This window comes from Danio aesculapii, chromosome 19 (genome assembly GCF_903798145.1).
Source record: "Danio aesculapii chromosome 19, fDanAes4.1, whole genome shotgun sequence".
NCBI lineage: Eukaryota > Metazoa > Chordata > Actinopteri > Cypriniformes > Danionidae > Danio > Danio aesculapii.
In genome coordinates this window covers 19,784,692-19,807,058 of record NC_079453.1, presented here as the reverse complement: position 1 = coordinate 19,807,058, position 22,367 = coordinate 19,784,692, and the positions used below count along the sequence as shown (strand labels likewise).

At 33.2% G+C, this 22,367-nt stretch overlaps 1 protein-coding gene across 1 annotated transcript in view; it reads left to right on the top strand.

The window, feature by feature from the left end:
• The first annotated feature begins 748 nt into the window (after positions 1-748).
• Positions 749-22,367, top strand: part of tbc1d5 (TBC1 domain family, member 5) — a 42,632-nt gene continuing 21,013 nt past the window's right edge. The window contains exons 1-11 of the mRNA XM_056479651.1: positions 749-842; positions 16,813-16,893; positions 17,555-17,654; positions 19,186-19,231; positions 19,326-19,434; positions 19,554-19,643; positions 19,720-19,794; positions 20,656-20,723; positions 21,574-21,676; positions 21,811-21,899; positions 22,018-22,068. Of these exons, the coding sequence (XP_056335626.1) occupies positions 17,558-17,654; positions 19,186-19,231; positions 19,326-19,434; positions 19,554-19,643; positions 19,720-19,794; positions 20,656-20,723; positions 21,574-21,676; positions 21,811-21,899; positions 22,018-22,068 (728 nt within the window). The 5' untranslated portion in view covers positions 749-842; positions 16,813-16,893; positions 17,555-17,557. The remainder of the gene's footprint in view (positions 843-16,812; positions 16,894-17,554; positions 17,655-19,185; positions 19,232-19,325; positions 19,435-19,553; positions 19,644-19,719; positions 19,795-20,655; positions 20,724-21,573; positions 21,677-21,810; positions 21,900-22,017; positions 22,069-22,367) is intronic.

The window sequence follows — 22,367 nt, the reverse complement described above, 5'->3', positions numbered from 1 at the left end:
AGTCAAAAGACCTGCGGTACAGGTGAATTGGGTAAGCTAAATTGTCTGTAGTGTATGAGTGTGTGGATGTTTCCCAGAGATGGGTTGTGGTTGGAAGGGCATCCACTGTGTAAAACATTTGCTGGATAAATTGGCGGTTCATTCCGCTGTGGTGACCCCAGATTAATAAAGGAACTAAGCTGAAAAGAAAATGAATGAAAAGAGATATTGCAGAAAAAACACAAGACAGCCTTTCAGCTTTGGATATAAGTACCCTGCCATAAATAGATAAGTCACGTTGAAGCCATGAATTAAAGATAATTGTAGTTTTTGAAATTTTTGGTGAAAAGTTCAGATTTTGACGAGATTTGTCTTTAGTATGGAAAATCTCCAGGTACTTCACACAATCTTTAACAGGTATGTTGTGTATAAGCAATGTGTATCATAGAAGCAAAAAAAATCACACTTTGTAAGATTTAATTAGTCTGAGGTTTAAGAAAAAGATTGAATAATACTAAGGCTTAAAGGAATTTGAGTTTGATCTTTAAGAAATAAAGTGGTATCGTCAGCAAGTAAAGAAATTTTACATTTTTTTGTCAAACAAATTGAGACCTTTCAAATTTGAATTTTGTAAGATGTTAAGTGATAACAGTTTAACGGCTAAAAGAAAAAGAAATGGGGCAGCCTTGGCGCACGCTTCTAATTGCGCGCACTTCAATCCTGTGGCGCGCTGATGCTTCCCGTCGGGAGTCACGTGCTTGATCAGCTGTTCTGCGGCACATCCGCCTGACTCGCGCTCGGCTCGACTGTTTACATGCAGACCGCACGGGGCAGAATGGGCAGACCCGCGTGAAGTACTGCAGGTAAAATACCACCTCAATACATTTTACTGCATCAAAACTGAACTTTACGGTTGTTGGAGCGTTTGTCGATACCGAATGCAGTGACGTCAAGAGCGTGAAACGTTGCGCAATGATTCATGTCGGAAGTGTTTTGGTGCCAGACTCGTAAGGCCTTCAAACTCATGATATGCATAAATAAATTCTGTTTCATTTACTGTTGTTTTTATGTAAGGCTCTATCAATAACCGTAAGAGACGTGCAACATGCCACGTGAGTTATTATAACGAACACTTTGAAATATGGCTGATATTTTGGCAGTAGGGGCGTCTGGAAGTTTCACATCATTTTTTAAGGTTATGCCTTGATATACTGTAACATTACAGATTCTCTTTATCTTTATTGTTTCTTACCATTAGGAAAATGTGATGTTTTGTTAACTAACTAATGACAAGGCTTGTATCCTTCTCATTTTAGAGATGGAGATGGTTAGACGTGTTACCTTTGTAGTTCTCATTTCTGAAGGATGTACCAGGCTTTAAGCAGGACATATATCCCACCTTTAAACTCGGTTTTAAATTTACACATTCAGATATTCTCCTTCAAATTCTAAATAAGGAAATCGTTTTACTGAAATAAAGTTGGTTTCATATTCGCACATTCTTTCAAGTTGTACTTGCATGCTAATTCAGACCGAATATATAAAATAGCATAGTTAAACAATATTTGGACCGTTAAATGAACGAATGTGTGAATATAAAATTATACCTCAATTACACTGCTTTGCTGAATGTAGACAATTACGTTCATCCTGTGATTTATATTAATATGATGTCTAATATTTGTATATGTATGCGATGTAACAGAACTTCATAACTAATATGTACCAGGCTTTAAGTCGGACATATTCCACACTTAAATTCAGAATAAGGTGTGAATGATTTAGTCTTCTTTGGTCTGGAATGTGTGGCCATGGCTATTGAGGTAAAGTTGATTTTATAGTTGCACATTCAAACATTCTCCTTCAAATTCTAAATAGGGAAATCATATTACTGAGGTAAAGTTGGTTTTATATTCGCACATTTGTTCAGGGACAACTTGTGACACTCTCCTTATAATGTTTACCATAATACTTTGAATATTAAGCCTGAAATCACATGCAAGTATGACTTTAAAACAATATTAGCACTATTTAATTGACTGTGAACAATGTTATACCTTGATAGCCATTGGCTGCTTATACGATTTCCCTATTAAGAATTAGCAACAATACATTAAATTTTAATACATTTCTGAATTTATATTATTAAGGAGAAAGTTAGAATGTGCGAATATAAAACCAACTACCTCAATAATTATATTAGCACCAAATGACTATCAAAGTATAACATTATTCACAGTCAATTAAATTGTAATAATGTTGTTTTGAAGTCGTACTTGCATGCTAATTCAGACTGAATATTCAAAGTAGCATAGGTAAACCATATTTGAATCGTTAAATGAATGAATGTGCAAATATATAACACTTTTCCTCAATTACACAACTTTGCTGAATGTAGACAATTACGTTCATGTTGTGATTTATAACAATATGATGTCCAATATTTGTATATGTATGCGATGTAACAGATCATCATAACTAATATGTACCAGGGTTTAAGTAGGACATATTTCATTGTTGAATTCAGAATAAGCTGTGAATGATTTAAGGCCCTACCATACACCAGGCGCAAGGCGCTACGCAATTGTTGTTTGCTAGTTTCAGCTTAGCACAAGAGTCGTTTTGACATTTTGCACCACGCTGTTTAAGTAGCAAATGCAGGTATAAAAAAGGAGGCGTGTTAAGGCGAATTGCAGGCACGTTGCTATTTTGAGGAACTTAAATAGACTGTTCAATAGACCAGATCAAATCAGGTCTATAGTCCAGCGCAGAGCGCGTTAGTTGTGCGCCTCGCATACACATTGCTTAATACACACAGGATGTATAGCAATACGCAAATATAAAAAAAGAATTAAAGGATTAAAATATTACAAAAAATATTATTTTCCAGCCTACATAAATATAAAAACCATACTTTCATGCCTTTTTCATCAAAAGGGGCTTTTTTCAGTTTATTCATAACAATTTGCTTTTGTATAATGTTATTATTATTATGGGGCATAGCATGTGTATTTGGATATAACTCCAAATAACTAATAAATTTTGTTATTATTGTTCATTTATTAGTTTGCTGGAAATTAGAATGGAATTTAGAAATAGTTTTGAAACAAATCTTTGCGCTTAATAAACAAATTTAATTATGTATAGGCTTATAGATGTTTGTGCGTACAACACGTTTCCCTATCCACGAGAGTGAAAGTGAAAGTAAATAATGAGGAGGCCCATCTCTCATTCTCGCGCTGTAGATGCTCTGTTTAACTGTTTTATTGCTAGTGAAGCATTCAGTTTTTCCCACTTACAAAGTCCGCCATGTAAATAGCAAATGCACCATGACGCGACACAACTGACTCTTAAAGGGAATAGGAGATGAGACTCTGATTGGTTTATTCTCAAAACACACCTATAACTCATTAAGAGAATAAGCTCAACCCTGTTAGACCATGCGCCATGGCGCAAAGCAGATTTTTCCATCCTTAAAATAGCAAAAGTGGATTCTGACTTGCCTTTAATGCATTTGCTCCCTGCGCTTTGCACTTTTCGCGTGGATCGTCAAAATAGAGCCCTTAGTCTTCTTCAGTCTGGAATATGTAGCCTATGTAGCCATGGCTATTGAGGTAAAAATGGTTTTATATTCGCACATTCAAATGTTCGCCTTAATAATATAGTTTCAGAAAAGTATTATTTACAAATTCTAAATAGGGAAATCATATTACTGAGGTAAAGTTGGTTTTATATTCGCTCAATGTTGTACTTTGATAGTCTTTGGCTGCTTATTTGATTTCACTGTTTAGAATTTGCAAAAATAAATTACTGAAATGATATTATTAATGAGAAAGTCAGAATGTGTGAATATAAAACCAACTTTACCTCAATAATCATATTAGCAGCCAATGACTATCAAATTATAACATTGTTCACAGTCAATTATATGGTGATAATGTTGTTTTTTGAATGCTAATTCAGACCAAATATTCAAAGTAGCATAGGTAAACCAATTTTGGACCGTTAAATGAATGAATGTGCGAAAATAAAACTTTATATTAATTACACTGCTTTGCTGAATGTAGACAATTACGTTCATGCTGTGATTTATAACAATTAGATGTCCAATATTTGTATATGTATGCGATGTAACAGAACTTCATACTTAATATGTACCAGGTTTTAAGTAGGACATATTCCACCTTTAAATTCAGAATAAGGTGTGAATGATTTAGTCTTCTTCATTCTAGAATATAATGGCCATGGCTTTTGAGGTAAAGTTGGTTTTATATTCGTACATTTAAACATTCTTCTTAATAATATAATTTCAGATAAGCATTGTTTGCACATTCTTAATAGGGAAATCATATTAGCAGCCATTGACCATCAATGTATAACATTGTTCACAGTCAATCAAATAGTTCCAATGTTGTTTTGAATTCGTACTTGCATGCTAATTCTGACCGAATATTCAAAGTAGCATCGGAAAACAATATAGGGACCGTTAAATGAACGAATGTGTGAATATAAAACTTTACCTCAATTACACAGCTTTGCTGAATGTAGACAATTACGTTCATGCTGTGATTTATAACAATTAGATGTCCGATATTTGTAATATTTGTTTGTGTATCAGATGTAACAGAACTTTATAGCTAATATTAGCATTATCAATATAGTGTATATTACATTTTTCAAAACTAAAATCTCAAAATTATAAATAATTAAATTAATTTCCTGAATGGAAATCACTCCTTTGCATTCAAAGTGATGAATGAAATCAAATATGATTAGATTTTCTTATTTATGAAGTTCTAAATGTAACATTTAAATGAATTAATGAAGCATGATATTTCGAGGACTATAAATGAATCTTTAGACCTGAAGGCACATAGTTTGAACAAGAAATAAAGACTTGCCATGGCATCACAAGACCAGCTCACCGCCTGTTTTCTCACTCTCTCTCACTCTGTCTCTCTCACACACATAGACACACACACTCAAAATTGGTGACGTCCGAGTTAAACGCCTGTCATGCTGCAGTATCTAACATAAACAAACCATGTCAGATTGTAATTAGCAAATGGCCCCAGTTAATCTGCGCTAGAAGAAAGAAGTGCTCTTTGAAATGCTGGAAAACACCTCGTAGTTTCTTGACCTCACATTTAAAAAAACGAAAGTCCATTGATTGTTTGTGATCTCATGCGTATTGCAGAAGCAGACTGTAAGCCATGCAAAATAATATATTACTGCTTTATTATTATGACCCAACATATTTCAGTGCTAATGTCATAACGGTGGGTTTTGAGTTTACCCAGCAGCTTGCAGAATTTCTCGGAGTCATGTGATTGGTGCAGGAGCCCTGCGCTGTAATTGGCTGATAAAGTGAAGGCATGTGAGTGTGTTTAAACAGGTTTAGGCCTGGTCTGCTTCTGTAACCCTTATTATCGCTGCACCCACAGGCGTTTGGATGTAATGAGCTGGATTGTGCCTTATGAAACTCCTAGCTGAAATGTTTGGTGGACTGCAAAAAATGCCTAGTTTTTGATTAATAAAGTGAGATTGTTTTGCTCAACCCATTGGCAGATTATTTTGCTTGTTTTAAGGAAAAACTCACTTAACCCTTATGTACTGTTGGGGATGTATTCGTCCACTCCGGGGTGATTCTTAAGTCTTAATTTAGCCATAAGTTTTCCTGTGTTTCCGCTAGTGGAATGATTTTTGGTGACAAATCTTTGAGTAAATGCTTTAAATAAATAAAAAAAATTACTACCCTTTTGTTATGTTAGGGGTGAAAACATCCACTGATATAAACTGCTTCAATAATGCATCAGATAAATATTTTTTTCAATTAATTGTTTTTGCATAAATCTGTTAATCAACCTTAGTCCTGATCAAAACTACTAAATTGCTTGGAAAATTGCAGGATTTTAACTCCTTAATTCCCAAATTCCCAAATGCATACATGATGTCACTGATTTGGTGAAAAAAACACACAAAATGACATTTTCAATTTAAAAAGTAATTATAGACTGGATTTTTTTAACCTTTTATTAAAGTCTTATACATGTGAAACAACATTGCGTTTAATGCATTGTTTTTAATTCATTTTCTTTTTTTCCCCCTAATTTACTGTTGGTGGCTGTTCTTGCCCCTTTGATTTCTATTAAAACCACATTTTTTGATTGCAAAACCATGACACTATATAATCGTGTGTTTTGATTGTTAGGAAGAGGTAAAATTTGTCATCTTTACTGTTGATCATCAGTTGGCACCATTAACCCTTTAGATAGGCCTGTGCAAAAAAAAAAGCTTGGTTTCTGGATTTTATATGGACTAGAACAGCAAACTAAAGTGTGTGTCTGTGAGTGTGAGAGTAACCTTTATGAACTTACCTTGATGTGTCAAAATCAAAATATATATCAAAATATGCATCTTAGCGGTCTGTTCTTCGTACCTCGCTTAAATGATCTTAGATGATTTGGCAGATCCTTTAATCTTGATAGCTGATCTCTGGCTAATTTGGTTCTTCAAACAAGTTCGCGAATCAGATTAAAATGTCTGGATGAACTTATCTGAGATCACTGCATGTCTTGTGAAGGACAGATCTATCAATCCTCGAAATCATGATCAGCAATGCAGTGATTGGCTGACAACACAGCAGAGTAATGACATCATCTGATTAATATTCAGTTATCCATGGGAGCAAAATTATATAAAATTTGTAGTGAACGGTTTATTATGATTCGCAATAACCTTTCACATTTGTTCTTGGCCGCAGGCTTTACACTTTAATGTGTCAAGGGTGTTTAGCAACTTATTTATTTAGTCATTCAGAGCAGATTTTTCTGTAGCCTAGGCCCTATCAAGTTTCTTAATCAGCGTAAGGAACAGGAACTGGTTGTTTAACTCAATTTTGCATCAAAAAAAGCATCAAAAAATGTGCGTGACTGCATAAATTATTATTCCTTTAAAAAAAAAAAAAAAAACAGTCAAATATTGTGCATGTCTATTATCATACACAACTAAAACTGGTACCTTAAAATAGTACTTGTTTGTATCTGAAAAGTTTATATTAATAAATGTTCTCTTTCAACCCCTTGTGGAGAAGCACCCTGTGATGGTCTTTGTACTTTTATTTCGGAGTGCAGATTGCATAAGTTTTATTTATATATTTAAAAAAAAAAAAAAAAAATTTTTAATTATTTTAATTTTATTTATATATATATATGTGTGTGTGTGTTTTTTTTTTTTTTTTTTTTTTTAACTATTTACTATTTTCCCAAGTGTATATAACTAATAAAATATAACAATACGGTATATACTTTCAGTAATACCTTCGCTTGAAAAGACCAGATCTAATTTTGTTTATATGAGATAAGCCTCTCGAGCAGGCTTGAGCTATCAGAACTGTTGTTATGACAACTCTCGGATCAGTTTTGAAGAACGATTGTGTCAAATCGTCAATAACCAAATCCAGCTAATTGAGTAATCCACGTATGAAGAACGGACCCCAGCTTTCAGAACTGCATGGAGTAAATAAAAACAAAGACTGTATTTATGCACCATCAAATGTGGGTATAATGGAAGTCAATGGGGCAAAAACAGCCACCAGCAGTAAATTTGGGAGAAAAAAATGAAAATCTAACAATGAATCAAAGCCAATGTTGTTACTAACCGTTCACATGTTCAAGACTGATAAGAGATATAAAAAAAAAAAAAAAATTATATTGAAAAAAAAACGTCATTTTGTGTGGGGTTTTTTCCCACCAAATCAGTGACATCATTTGTGAAATTGGCAATTAAAGAGTTAAAATCCTGTAATTTTTTTAACAAATTTACTGAGGTTGATTTACAGATTTATGCAAAAAATTAAAAAAAAAATTTATCTGATTTGAATTCAGTTTAAATCTGTGTATGTTTTCATCCATAACACAACAAAAGGGTAGTAAATTTGAACAGTGCGGAAGGGTTAAATTTAACATTATTTCTTAAAACAAGACAAGTTTTTTTTTTGCTTGTGTAGAAAATGCTTATTGATTTAGGATTTTTTGGACATTTGGACTAGAAACAAGACAAAAAAAACAAAGTAAGAAAATTACTTATTGCAGTCTGGATTATTTTGTTATCGCATATTTTAAAATGCAGTTATATTTTAGGTTGTTTTTACTAGTCTAAAGTTATGAAATTACGTTTTTCACCTTGTTACTTCAGCAAGCCATGTTCCTGTTGTTGCTTCCTTTTGGTTTTGCACAGGTTTCTGTTTCATTTATTCATAGTAGCTTCTCAGTTCCTCAAATTTTTTATCTTAACCATACACACATGCTCACTGTAAATAAGGGGTTGCTTAGTTAGCGGTAGTTTTGTGGGATGTTTATTGTCTGTTATAAATACACTACAATTGTTGTTTAAAGTTTGCATTAACTGGAAGTTGCTGAGACCTTTGCTTAAGTAAGTTGATGGACTTCCAACTAGAGCTGGGCAATTAACCAAAAAGTAATCGAAATAAACATTCAGAACCTGTAATCGATCGAATTTTTCCAGGTCAAATTTTTTTTATTACTTTGCTTGTCATGTGTGGAGTCATGTGACCCTGCTCTCTTAATACTTCTGCATCGAGCACATGCATATGTGTGTTTTAATTTTAGTTGTTCAACGTTGATGTTCAATAAATAATTACAAATAGTAGATGGTGTGTTTCCTTCAGTTTTTTTAAGTAATGCACCCTTCATTCAAAAATCTCTCACTTGTGATATGAGAGCATATTTTCTGTACAAAACTTGTCTGTGAACTATGAGGGCAAAAAATAAATAAATAAAATAATCGATCATCAATCAGAATCAAGTTAAGATGTTCAAATAATTGACATTTTCATTTTAGGCCAAATTACCCAGCCCTACTTCCAACTGAAATGAAAGATTGAGTAGGATGTGGGGCTTTCTTTTTGCGCATCATTCCCATATGCAAAGTAATTGTAAGAGGGGCGTGGTTAAGAATATTGTCAAACTGATGTCAACACAGAATCCCCACACTAGGGCTGCACAATGTAACAAAAAATGATCGTTATTGCGATAATAATGTATGCAATATCCATATTGCAGAGAAGTGCAATAACTTTGGTCAATTTAATTTGCTGCGTTCATAAGTTGTTTATGCAAATCTGACCAATCAGATGGGGCCTTTACTATCTTTATCTCCACCTTTTCAGTGGCTGCTGTTAGAAGAAACTAGAGCTGAAAATAAACACCGATGCTGAGAGACAAGAGGGGAAAACGACAACAGCCAATAAAAATCAGAATTATTATTGAGGTTTTCAGTCATTCATGGTGTTTTAATGTCTGAATGTTTGCACCTTGCCTTTTTATTTGATTTAATTAGCTCAGAAATATATGCATTACCTGTTTATTTTAGTATGATCATTACATACTTAAAGGATTTAAAAAAATTGCTGATAAAATAGCATTTTGCAAGTTAGTTATATCATAAGAATTATCGTTATCATGACACTTAACGATATCATGCCGCCTATTTTCTCAAGTTCATGCAGCACTACTCCAAACACGTAAGCAAACAGACTTTAAAGATTACCAAAAATTTTTTTTTGTGGATTAACTTGCATAGATCAAATGTTCTCCTTAAGAATAACAATGCACGGTAGCAAAATAAACATTGTGAATTATGATTTCACATGGACTTCAAACAATGTTCAAGTGAACATTATAGAGTTTTCTTAACTATCAATAATATGTCTTGAGTTCACCAGTGTGTTGAAGTCTGTTAAAATGTGATTATCCTTCTTTTTTTTCTCTTCCTTTTAAGTTCTGCTATGTAAACTAATCTCGCTGTCATCTTATTTTTCTACCATTATACATGGGTAGAGGCTGGGTAATAATGTTATTTTCAACTCTACATTTTTTTTATAACTGTATAGATAAAGAAAAAATAAGGAAAGTGACTCCCAAATTCAAAAATTGTATTATTATTGGACACATTTTTATATAAGCGATTATTTCTTTATCTAAATTATGCTGGATTTTTATTGTAATTCAGCTTTTCTCATTGTTATGCACGTGTGTATACCCACAAACGCACACATGGAAGAGAAGGAAATTTCACCCTGCTTCTAATTCGAGTAATTTCTCCCAGCGCAGTTATTGGGTGCAGTGATAAATATTTATGCGTGTGTGCTGTGTGTGTGTGTGCAAATATGTATAGCTAATGAAATATGCAAGGATTCATTTGAGGAGTGATTGCATCAGTGCTGCCTTTAGCCTGCAGCTGTGACAGGAAATGCATTGGTTGCAATGTTAGAAACAAACGGAACCAACCAAACACTATTTTACATTTCTGTTTTTACTTAAAACAATCATTTTTAGATGCTTTGTTGTATTCCTTTGTCAGGTCCGGTTCATTATTATTGTCATGTTTAGCATATTTTAATTATTATTCATGCATCTGCCTTGACTTAATCATTCCTCTAGTGCTCCCTCGGGCTTTATGCTAATTTCCTGCACTGTACTTTATGGCAGAGGATTGTGGGATTTCCCACTGTACCAGAGCTAATGCATAAATCTAATTGAGCTGGGCCAATGAGGTCTGTAGTAGCTGAAGAAAGCTGTCCGTTAGCATTCACATTCATATGGAGGGTGACCAGCTGGTGCTGGAATCTGCCATCTTTGTTCATGCAATAATTATTTTGTTTATTAGCATTTTTGTTTGGCTGAAAAACGGCTTTTGAATGACTGTTAATAAATATGGGGGCTTTTTACCTTTTATATTATGCAAATAATATATTACATCAAAGTCGTTATTAACAGTAACAGGGTGTCTGCGGGGTCTTAAAAAGTCTTCAAATAAATTAAATCTCAAAATCAAAATTTTAGGCCTTAAAGTCTTAAATGTACTGAAATATTGTCCTGTAGGTCTTATATCTTTTTTTTTCAACAGGTCTTAATTTTCTTTAGTTTATGTATTGCTACCCATACGACCCATAACACCCATATGTTCACCAACAATCCATCTAAATGAAACTTTAAACTATTTTAAAAGGTAATTTTAACTATGTTTACCATAATGGTTTAATTATTTTCCTCACAAAAACATTTGTTTAAAAGTGCTCTGCATTTACTGCTGAGGACATTGACCTGGGGTCGGTCCTTTTACATGGATTACTCAATTAGCTGGATTTGGCTATTGACAATTTGACACGATCCAGGATTGTTTTGTTCTTCAAAACTCATCCGAGAGTTGCTGTCATAGCAACAGTTCTGGTAGCTCAGACCTGCTCGGGAGCAGTTTTTTTTTAAATGTAATCAGGATTAGATCGGCACATTTCAAGCAAAGGTAATACTTAAAGTATTTACCGAATGCTGATATTTTCTTACAGTAGTAACCTATAGATTACATACACTTGGGGGAAAAAGTGAAATAGTCTTAAAGTTTATATATATATATATATATATATATATATATATATATATATATATATATATATATATATATATATATATATATATATATATATATATATATATATATATATATATATATATATATATATATATATATACACACACATTTATAATAATTAATAATATTTAATATTAAATAATTAATAATATTTAAGTTTAAATACATTGTTTTAAAATATATATATATATATATATAAATAAAACTTAGTAAATAAAAGTACCTAAACTGGGTGGTTCTCCCCAAGGGGATCAAAGAGAACATTTATTAATATGGATTTTTTAGATACAAATGCAGGCTATTTGAAGGTACCCATCCAGCTTTAGTACAATTTCTGCACATATATTATAAGAAATATATTATAATAAAATGTTGTTTATTTAATTAGCCTTTTTTCTTTATTAAATTTATCTGTGTTTGTTAATTACTATATTTTATGCACTCCCCTACAGAATCTTCCCAATCAATCTAAAATTATAGATTCTTTATAAACATTCATTCAACTCATCTAGTGAAATTGTATTCATATCACAATATACAGTATATTGAGATATAAATACAAATACAATATATCACAGAAAAATAAATTATTGCAATGTGTTATTTTTCTAATATCATGCAGCTCTAATAGTTTTGGTGGTGATGATGATATAATAATAGCTTTTATATCATTGTCTGTTTTATAAAAATGTAAAGTTTTTACACTTTTTTTTTTTTTTGTAGCATCCCACCACCACAATGGCAATTTCCTAAGCTAATTATTTTTATATAAATCACTTAATAAACCAAATGTATATATAATGCAATAGCTGTGTTTTGGTGTACTGAAATGTAAGACACTATACAGTGTTTATTAGTTTATCTGCATAATTAATTAAGAACATTTGCTGGAGGTTGTGTGTGTGTTCAGACCCAGATACAACCTCATTAAACACAACCGAATGAGAATAGTTTTAAAAATAGAGGAAGAAATGCAGACAGGCCTGTTTTTCCTCATTTTAGTGCCTAATTCTGTCACATCAGCACTGTCTGGCTCTGTATTTTCATAGCTGGGATATTTTTTGGTTTGTAAATGACTGGGAATCACTTATAAACAGCGCCTGGCACCACCAGCCTCTTTGTTCACAGAATAATTACACCACGGATATACAACAGATCAAATGAGCACTGATTGTTTGCCTCTTTGTTTGAGCCAAGACTGCGTTTTAATTCACTGCACATGTGTCAAATGTTAGCAAGGCTGGTTATTCTGGTAAATGAATACTGGATTGTTACTGGAATAATGATCCTAAGGTGGTGGTTTACTCATACACCCAGTTAAACAATGAACTGTTTTTCATCATTTATTTTCTGTTGTGGGTTTAACGTAATTCTGGCTATATTCTGTGGCAGCCAGAATCAACTAACAGAGCCAAATGCTTGGAGAATTAATTGGTTAGCTTAATAGTTTCACATGGTAATCTGGCTTTATACCACATGCTTAAGTGCACTGCAAAAAATGCAGGGTTCCACACAATTTGGTTAAGTTAACTTATCAAATTGAAGTAGATTCAATATAAAACAATTATGTTGTCCAAAAAACCCTGAAGAATTGTGTTGTTTCAGATCATTTTAAATAAGTAGTTTAAACAAGCAGTAAAATCATGTTTTGTTGTTTTTTTTTTTTTTTTTTATTGAGTGTATCGATTAAAAATTTGGTGACTATTTCTAAGACTATTGTACGTTAAAGGCTGACTTATACTTCTGCGTCAAGTGCACCCATGCTCCAGCCCTTGCCGTGGCCATCGCCGATGTGCACCTCTTAAAAAATGTAAATACACGTCGCAACGAAGCTTGGCGCAAGCTCTGTGATTGGTTAACTTGGTAGTGCTGATAAGTGTGGGTGGGACCCGTTGGAGTGAGTGTTTACAAGTGTCGAGTCCTGTGAAGGAGCTCTAGGTGGAAAGTTTTGTTTTGTGTTTGCCTTATGAGCGAGTTTGAATTACTTCTACATTAAGGTAGCGTTCAGAAAAAACAAAACATCAGCTAGCATAACATCAGAAATAAGGTTATTTCAGAGCAACACAAACAGTGTACAGAAGTATAAATGCACCATAACGTGCAAGGCATGAGCTGTGGGTCACGCCGATCACGACGCAGAAGTATAAACCAGGCTTAACATTGTGCCATAAGGCTCCAATAGTTATTTTAACTAAACTCATGTTAAAAGCTTTCATTAATCTTTGGTGATCTTGATTTATTAGCAGTGGTGGAAAGAGTACTGAAAAATCATACTCAAGTAAAAGTACCATTACTTGCCTAAAAATGTAGTGCAAGTAGAGTAAAAAATATCAGTTGTAAATATTACTTAAAGTATGAGTCAAAAGTAGCCCTTTCAAAAGTACTCAAGAATAGTGAGTATTGAGTATTACGCTGTTAAAAACTGATGCGTTTACATGTAATTTGTGGATGTGTGTAAATGTAACATTCTGTAGTGCATCAAGTTATTGCCCAGCAGGCAGACAACATCATTAGACGTAAATATTAGGTTAGATTTAGGTTGTGATGTCTGGTGACCAAAATTCAACATCTAGTCAGCGTCTAAGGACAATGTTATTTTGATGTCCAATAATGACGTTAAATGACGTTGATATTTGGTTGATTTTAGGTTGTTAGAAAGTAACCAAAATCCAACGTCGACCCAACATCTAAAACCAATGTCATATTGACGACAAATACTAACATTTATTCATCAGGTATAGCGAGAGGGGTTTGGATGTAGACCTGGTACAGTGCAATCTGAGCTACATCCAATGCTTTTTAATGGGCTCACGTAACCCCACCCCTAACCCTACCCCTCAGTGACGTCACTTGCTCCATTTGAGTGCATTGTGTATGCTGATATTGCATCGCTGAGTGATAAAGTCATAAAGACTGCATCCAGATACTTTTGGGTATGGCAACCAAAATCCAACATCTGATAAATGTCAATAGTGGTAACGTCCATACACTGTCAATCTGTTACATCATTAGTCGTTGATATTTATTTGGTTTTAGGTTGCACGTTGGACATTAACGTTGGCCTGACGTTGAGTTCTGACGTCAACACGATTTTCATTTCCAAACAAAATGAATGTCCCCATGACATTGGGGTGCAACATCAATCTGACGTCATGTTTGTCTTGTGCCTGCTGGGTGTTTAGACCATTTAGGTCATCATACAATAAACATCCGTCATCTTCTCATCAGTGACATGCATCTAAACAGTCTCTGGGTCAATGCATGTAAAGACTTTGGACATCTTCTTGGACACTTTCAATATTTGCAAACAGTTTGCTGCAATTATAAATTTCCCATGTCTTGAGGTAGTTCATTATGATGCGATTTACCTTCTATGTGTGATTTGATTGGACTCGTAGGACTTCTTTTTCTAATCCCCATAGACAAGAAAAAATAATGTAGTGACTGCAGGTTAAAGGAAAGTAGTGGAGTAAAAGTACAGATACAGCACTAAAAATTTACTCAATGGTAAGTAAATGTACACATTTTTAAAACTACTCAGTAAATTACAATTCCTGAGAAAAACTACTCAATTACAGTTATTTGAGTATTTGTTATTAGTTACTTTACACCACTGTTTCTTAGTCAATGAATTAAAATCGTAGTCATAATCTGATTACAAGCCAAAATGTTTTTTTTAATTAAATGTAGTTATTAACTAATACAAGTTGTATTGCATTGTTTTAGCTAATATTAATGTAGTAACTTTTATAAATATGCTTTTTTTTTTTTTTTTCAATTCATGAACTAACATTTACTAATGAGACTTTATTGCCAAGTCTTAGCTATTGTACTTCATAAATATTTAGCTATTTAATTGGGTTGAAACATTTTTTATGCTTCTGAACTTGTCTATACAATAAAGCAATACACTTAGTATTTTTTGTTAGTTTATAAGTCATTTTTTTGCAGCTTGGGCTAAAACCATATATTGTGATAAAAGATTCAGCAATTAATCTCGACAAGAAAATCTGATAGTGTCATAAGACACTCATCATCAGGGACGTTACTGTTAACTTACTGAGATAAAAGAACACAACTCAATTTAATTTCATGTTGTTAATGAAACATTACACCGTTTGATTTAGCTTAACTTTAAATTTTATCTAAATCAAATAAATGTATTAAAATTAATAAAGATTTGATAAGTATAATAAATAATATATAACTATATGAAAAAATAAATAAATGACAAAAAACACAAAAACGAATTGTTTAACAAATGAAATGAAAATTCATGACTAAAATCGAAAAAGAGGAAACTAAGGCAGAGAACTGAAACACCGAAATAAATTATGCAAATTATTAGTAGCATTGCAATTATGGCTATGACTGTATGCTAATCTTACTAAAACCAAGACATTGCAATTGCATAAATTATTATTAAAGTGTCAAAAAATAAATCAAATACAAATTATGAAAATATTTATTTAGCACATTGCAACAATGACTTATCACTTGTGTGGATGGGGACATATAACATCTAGCTGTTGAGTAGTTGAGCTTGTCGTCTGACTGACATTTGAGCAAGATTTGAGAGAGTGTACTTAAATAGGGCCAGGGCAAAAATGAAGTCACATATATAGTAACATAAGTCACAACAGAATAGCCCACTTATTATTATTTGAGGCAGTTTCTAGCAGGATTTCACTGCACGTATCAAACATCTAGTAAACAGAGACAAGTCTTTTTCTGTACTCTGATCTACTCCTTCTGCGCTGCTACCTCTCAGGTTCTCTGCTTTCATCAAGTTCTGGATCATTTTCATGTGCGCTGCTTTATTTTCACGTTCAAGTAATGGTCTTTTGTAACATAGATCCAGTACAGTGGCGATAAAGTCCTGAGGATCCAAATAGATTAAGTAGGCACACCGCAGACATGCTGCTTCACTCAGACAAACATGTGCAAGCCTTGGTTTCTGTTTGCTTCATCACACTATACTGTTTTGGTCATGTTTTGGTGCTAAAAAGCTTTCGGCCGAAAACCGAAAATGCACTTTTGGGCCTTTTTTGGCCAAGAATAGTCGGTGCCAATATTTTTGCAAAAAGCATAATATAAAAGCAGAAAATATAGAAATAAAAACTAATATAGAATCAATAGTGATGTCAGAATGCTGCTAAAGATGAATGGGCAAACATACCAGTGGAGACGTGCAAAAAGCTGGGCAGCAATTAATTGATTGCTGCAATAGATAAAAATACATGCTTTCTATTGATTGTTTAGAAGGGTATAAGTCTTCCAAATATATTTGTAAAGAATTTCATGTTATCTAGTAATAAGCAAAGTCAACTAAAAGTAAACCATCAGTTTTGTCACTTCAGAGTCTCATTTTGTTTTTCTTAGTTGCTGTTGCCAGATTAATGTTCAGTGGACTGTGGTCTCCAGTGCGATCAGGCCTATGAAGAGAACCAGGCAACTCTAACAGTGAGTGTATCCAAACAATACCTCTGTACATGTAGTAGTTTATCTTTATCAGTGTAATGTTGATTTTGGCTTCAGTGGTGCAAATATACAGTTGAAGTCAGAATTATTAGCCCCCTTTTGAATAGTTTTTTCTCTTTTAAATATTTCCCAAGTGATGTTTAACAGAGCAAGGAAATTTTCACAGTATTTCCAATATTATTTTTTCTTCTGGAAAAATTCTTATTTGTTTTATTTCGGCTAAAAAAAGCAGTTGTTAATTTTTTAAGAGCCGTTTTAAGGTCAACATTATTAGCCCCTTTAAGCAATTTTTTTTTCGATTGTCTACAGAACAAACCATCATTATACAATGATTTGCCTAATTACCCTATCCTCCCTAATTAACCTAGTTAAGTCTTTAAATTGACTTTTAAGCTGAATACAAGTGTCTTGAAAAATATCTAGTCAAATATTATTTACTTTCATCATGGCAAAGATAAAATAAATCAGATATTAGAAATGAGTTATTAAAACTATTATGTTTAGAAATGTCTTGAAAAAAATCTTCTCTCCAATAAACAGAAATAGGGGAAAAAAATAAATAAATAATTCAGGGGGGTAGCAATTCTGACTTTAACTATATGTTTATATGTCTTTAGTTCTTCCTCTGTGATTGTTTTTGTAGGTCATGCAGCACCCAAACTTTGAAACGCGGCACCCGTTGCAGCAGGACGAGCAGGAGACGGGTTATGACCCTCTACAAAACTACAACAGAAACCGAGACCGTAAGACACTTAATGCATTTACATGCAAATTAGAGACCTTGCCGTGTAAATAACAGGGTTGCATATTTTGTAGCAGTTAAATCAATAATATTGACTATTAGCTGATATGGAAGAACAAAAAAGAAAATAATTATTAGAATAAAAATTTTATACTCTAATTGAATCGCATTATTTTAAAAAGTTGTTCAGCCAGTAAAACTATAACGGCAAAGTTTTAGAAGAAGAGCTAAAAAAGGAGAAGAGCTTTTTACTGTCACTCAATCGTTGTTTTCTTAATAATTCATTATTTAGAATTTTAGGTAAAATATCATTTAAAGGAGTGTTTATAAGGCTGTTATGGCCTTTTAATATCACGACACATCATATTCTTGAATATTCATTTCAATTCATCTTTATTTCTATAGCGCTTTTACAATGTAGTTTGTGTCAGCCGAACATAGAAGTTCTAGTAAATTGTGTCCAACTTTCAGAGTTGAAGTTCAGTTTAGTTTAGTTCAGTTCAGTGTGGTTTAAGTTTCACTGCTGGAAGTTCAGTGAAATTTGAAGTTCAAACACTGAAGAGCAAATCCATCGATGCGCACCACAAATCCCAAACCAAGAAAGCCAGTGGCGACAGTGGAGAGGAACAAAACTACTTAATTAACTACTTATTTAATTGACGAAAGTGAAGGAAAAAACCTAGAGAGAATCCAGGCTCAGTTGGGCAGGACCATATCTCTTCTGGCCAAACTACTTGTGTAGTCTAGGCGCTGGAGGCTGGAGAAGCTGCAGGTGTGAAGAGACTCATCTGTCACTGGGTCTTTCAGTAATCAGTCTCATGCTCTCCACTCCTCCATGACTGCATCTGCTCAGGATACGGCCTGGTCCAGGATTATGGATACCTCTAAAAGTTCTTTATAGTTGCCATCATCTCTTAATAGGTCACAATCTCTAGGGCCCTCAAAATTAAAAGCATTTATTTGATATTGAAATCACTCGTATTAAAAATGTCTTCATTGTAGCTTTTTAAAAATCAATTTAAGATATTCTTGCTACATCAGAATATTAATTTATTTACATGCTATATTAAAATACTGTAGTCATGTTTAATTTTGCTAATATTTTTAATATCATAACTTACCTCAATGCAAACGTGAATATGTTTTTAACTAATCGAGTTTTGAATTGATTTGTTTACATGGACTGTTTTGAAAATACTTATAAAAACGATTTATAAGATGAATTATGATATTTAATATTGTTTATGATTTTTAAAAAAAAATAAGAAATACTTTTAAAAACCTATTTTCTACTAATAAAAATTCATATTAAAGGACTAGAATTAATTATTTATTTGATTGATAAAATCGCTATGATTTTATCAACAATATGAAATGCATTGTCTTGTGAAATTCTGCATTATGGAAACGATACCCCTCAGTTTGAATGGTTTTGACCCCTCTGATTCTGAAATAAATAATTTCTAGTTAAGCATTTAGATCTTGAACTATGGTCCCTTTACTATTTATTTGTATAATCTATTGTATTTCAGGAGGATCATTGGACAGTGCTGTTGAATCCACGCTTCAGTCCTACAGGTCTTTTATCTGACGCTCATATCTGAATTTCACTGCTGTGTGCTGAAAGTGTATCTCTTTCTTACAATGCTCTGTCTGATGCACTGTTTCACAGAAAGGAGTGGGATGATTTGTTCCAGAACAGTAACTACCTGCCTCGGATCAGACAGGCAGGCATTAACGGGCGGTTACGGAGCAGCCGATTCCGCAGTGTTTGCTGGAAGGTAATGTCCACCTGACAGCTTTAAGGGTCTTTTTGTTGTTATTGGGATGAAAGGTGAAATGTCGAAATTTTGATGTGAAACGGAGTATAGATTATAATGATGAGTAATGATGATTCCAGCTTTATCTGGACGTCCTACCTGAAGATGAGGCTCAATGGATCAGTCGAACCAAGGAGCACAGAGCACAGTATGAGAAAATCAAGGAGATGGTATGTATGTGGCAGTGATTTATGTGTCTTCGGTTGGTTTTGGAGCTAAATCATGGTTGTTTGTCTTGAATTGCAGCACATCACGAACCCCCGTAAAGCTGCTGGCCAGCAGGACCTGGTGGTGAACAACCCACTGTCACAGGATGAGGGGGTAAGGGGGACATACAGTTCAACAATGCTATACTTGGTCTAAATAAACCAGTGGTTTCCAGTCTTATTAACTTGCAGCCCACTGAAGCAAGCGTGTACACTCATCGGCCACTTTATTAGGTACACCTGTCCAACTGTTAAAGCAGATTTCTAATCAGTCAATCACTTGGCTGCAACTCAATGCATTTAGGCATGTAGACAAGACGCTGCTTTCCACCTACCTATTTGAGCATACTTTTTTTATACACATTTTCAAAATGTATGTTTCTTATGTTTTCTTTGATAAGAAAAAATTTAAATAAAATAGGATGGAAACGCATTTACTGAATAAGTTCCAGCATGTGCATCAAAAATGTGATTTTGTTTAAGAGATCATGTGACATCAAAAATGGACACAATGAGACACCATTAATCAAGTGGAAATTAAACCAGTGGACCGACCACATTGTCCATAACATCTGAATTTGTTTTGGTCACTAAATTCCCTTAGCTAAAGTTTGTCATCATAGGGGTTCTGTATTTTTACCTCTCATAGCTGTCTTGAGCACCTTCTCTTGAGGTCTCACACCCAAAAAAAAGCCATTGTGCGTTCATTGGGTTTTTGTCTTCTGAAGCGCAAGTAATTTGATAAATAAGAAATAAGGCCCACAGTGGCTTCTCCTAAACAGTAATTTCCATTTATGTATTTATTTTATATTTGGTGGTAGTTCATCAGGAAGTGATGAGTTTCTTTTATTCAACTCATTGGATAAGAAACATCCCCCACGCCATGTCCCTACCTATGACGCAACACTGACCAAGTCTGTAAGAATGGCATATACATGTTCACCTTTTTCTCTTTCTCCATGTTTATTGCTTTCAGAGTCTATGGAATAAATTCTTTCAAGATAAAGAGCTCAGAGGAATGATTAAACAAGATGTTTTACGAACGTAAGTGGTTGAAGTACTTCAACAAATGCACTTATATTTATTAATTTAGGTCATGATTATTTTATTTTCATCAGTGATGCAGGATGTCTTTTTTTTGTTCTGTCTTTTGTGCTCACCTATAGGAATGTGTGTTCTATTTATAGTTTATGAGAATATATTTTGTTTTAAATAGTTGTACATCTCAGAACAGCACTGTGTTTTGTTACTGAATGAATGCTTTTGAAAGAATCATTTCAAACAGTGATTCATTGCTCTATTGATAAAGACATAGCCATTTATTTAATTTCTACTTGAAATGTAGTTATTTAAATAAACTGTTATTAATGAAATAGCATCAGCATCACAAACTATTAAATAATTAATTTTTAAATCATATTTTATTCCTTCGTGAAAGCAGATTTTTATTTTGCAAATTCATTTTTTAAACAGTTGAGCAGTCAATTGTGGATTTTTTTTTCTCTCAACATTTAAAAAAAATAAAATGTTTAAAAGGACAGCGTTTAATTGTTTTAAATATTAATAAATTGATTTTTTTATCATTTTAATATTTTTTAAATAGTAGTGTTAATTTAAAAAAATATTAAACCATAAATGCTACCTTTTGATTTGCCAATTGTACTAGATTAATATGATTCTAAGCATTTGCTTATTTAATATTGTAAATCAGTCTGTACTAGCGCACAATTTACATTTATCTGCTTAACTCATTGAAGCTTTCAAATGTAAGTCTTAAAAAAACTAGGTTAATTGTTACATAATTCAAAACAAAATGCTAGAAATTACTGGCTAATATAATATAACATAACGTAATGTAATGTAATCTAATAGAGTTTAATACAATTATCCGCAGGTTTCCAGAGATGCTGTACTTCCAGGAAGAGGATGTCAGGACGAAGATGACTGATATTCTTTTCTGTTATGCTAGAGAGAACGAGCAGCTTCTGTATAAGCAGGTTTAAACACACTTAATGATTGTGACATGCTGCCACACCACAACATAACCTGTTTAACTGGTTCTGTTGGACCTTAGTATAATTTCAGCAAAAAAGAGCATTTTTTGTTGTTTTGTCATTGTTTCCCTCTACAGGGCATGCATGAGTTGCTGGCCCCAATAGTGTTTGTTCTCCACTGTGATCATCAGGCATTTCAGCATGCCAGTGAGACGGCCAATCCCAGGTCTGAAGACTCAGATTAAACTTAAAAATGTTCCTGTGTAGTGTTTTGATATTTTGCAATTTTTCTGTATTTTCTTGCACTGTAGATTTGTGTAAATTTTTTCCGTTTTCATTTGCAGTGATGAGATGAAAGTCCTTTTGGATCCTAAATTCCATGAGCATGATGCATAGTGAGTAAAGTAAAAGTCACATTATCACACAAGATTATCTTCAAACCAAACACATCCGAATATTTGTCATCAAACCTAAGAGAAGAGAATTCAAAAGCATGTCATGTTTAGGCAGATTTTTTTTAGTTCATCAAGTCTATTTATTTACTTATGTAAATAATATAAACGTATGCTCTTTTTATAACATTTTCTGCAATAGTTTTGACTAATATGCAAATTTTATATGATTTATTTACAATACAGTTTGTAAAGTAATATTTTCTGTCCTTTCATTGGTGTATTAAATGATGAAAGGCTTG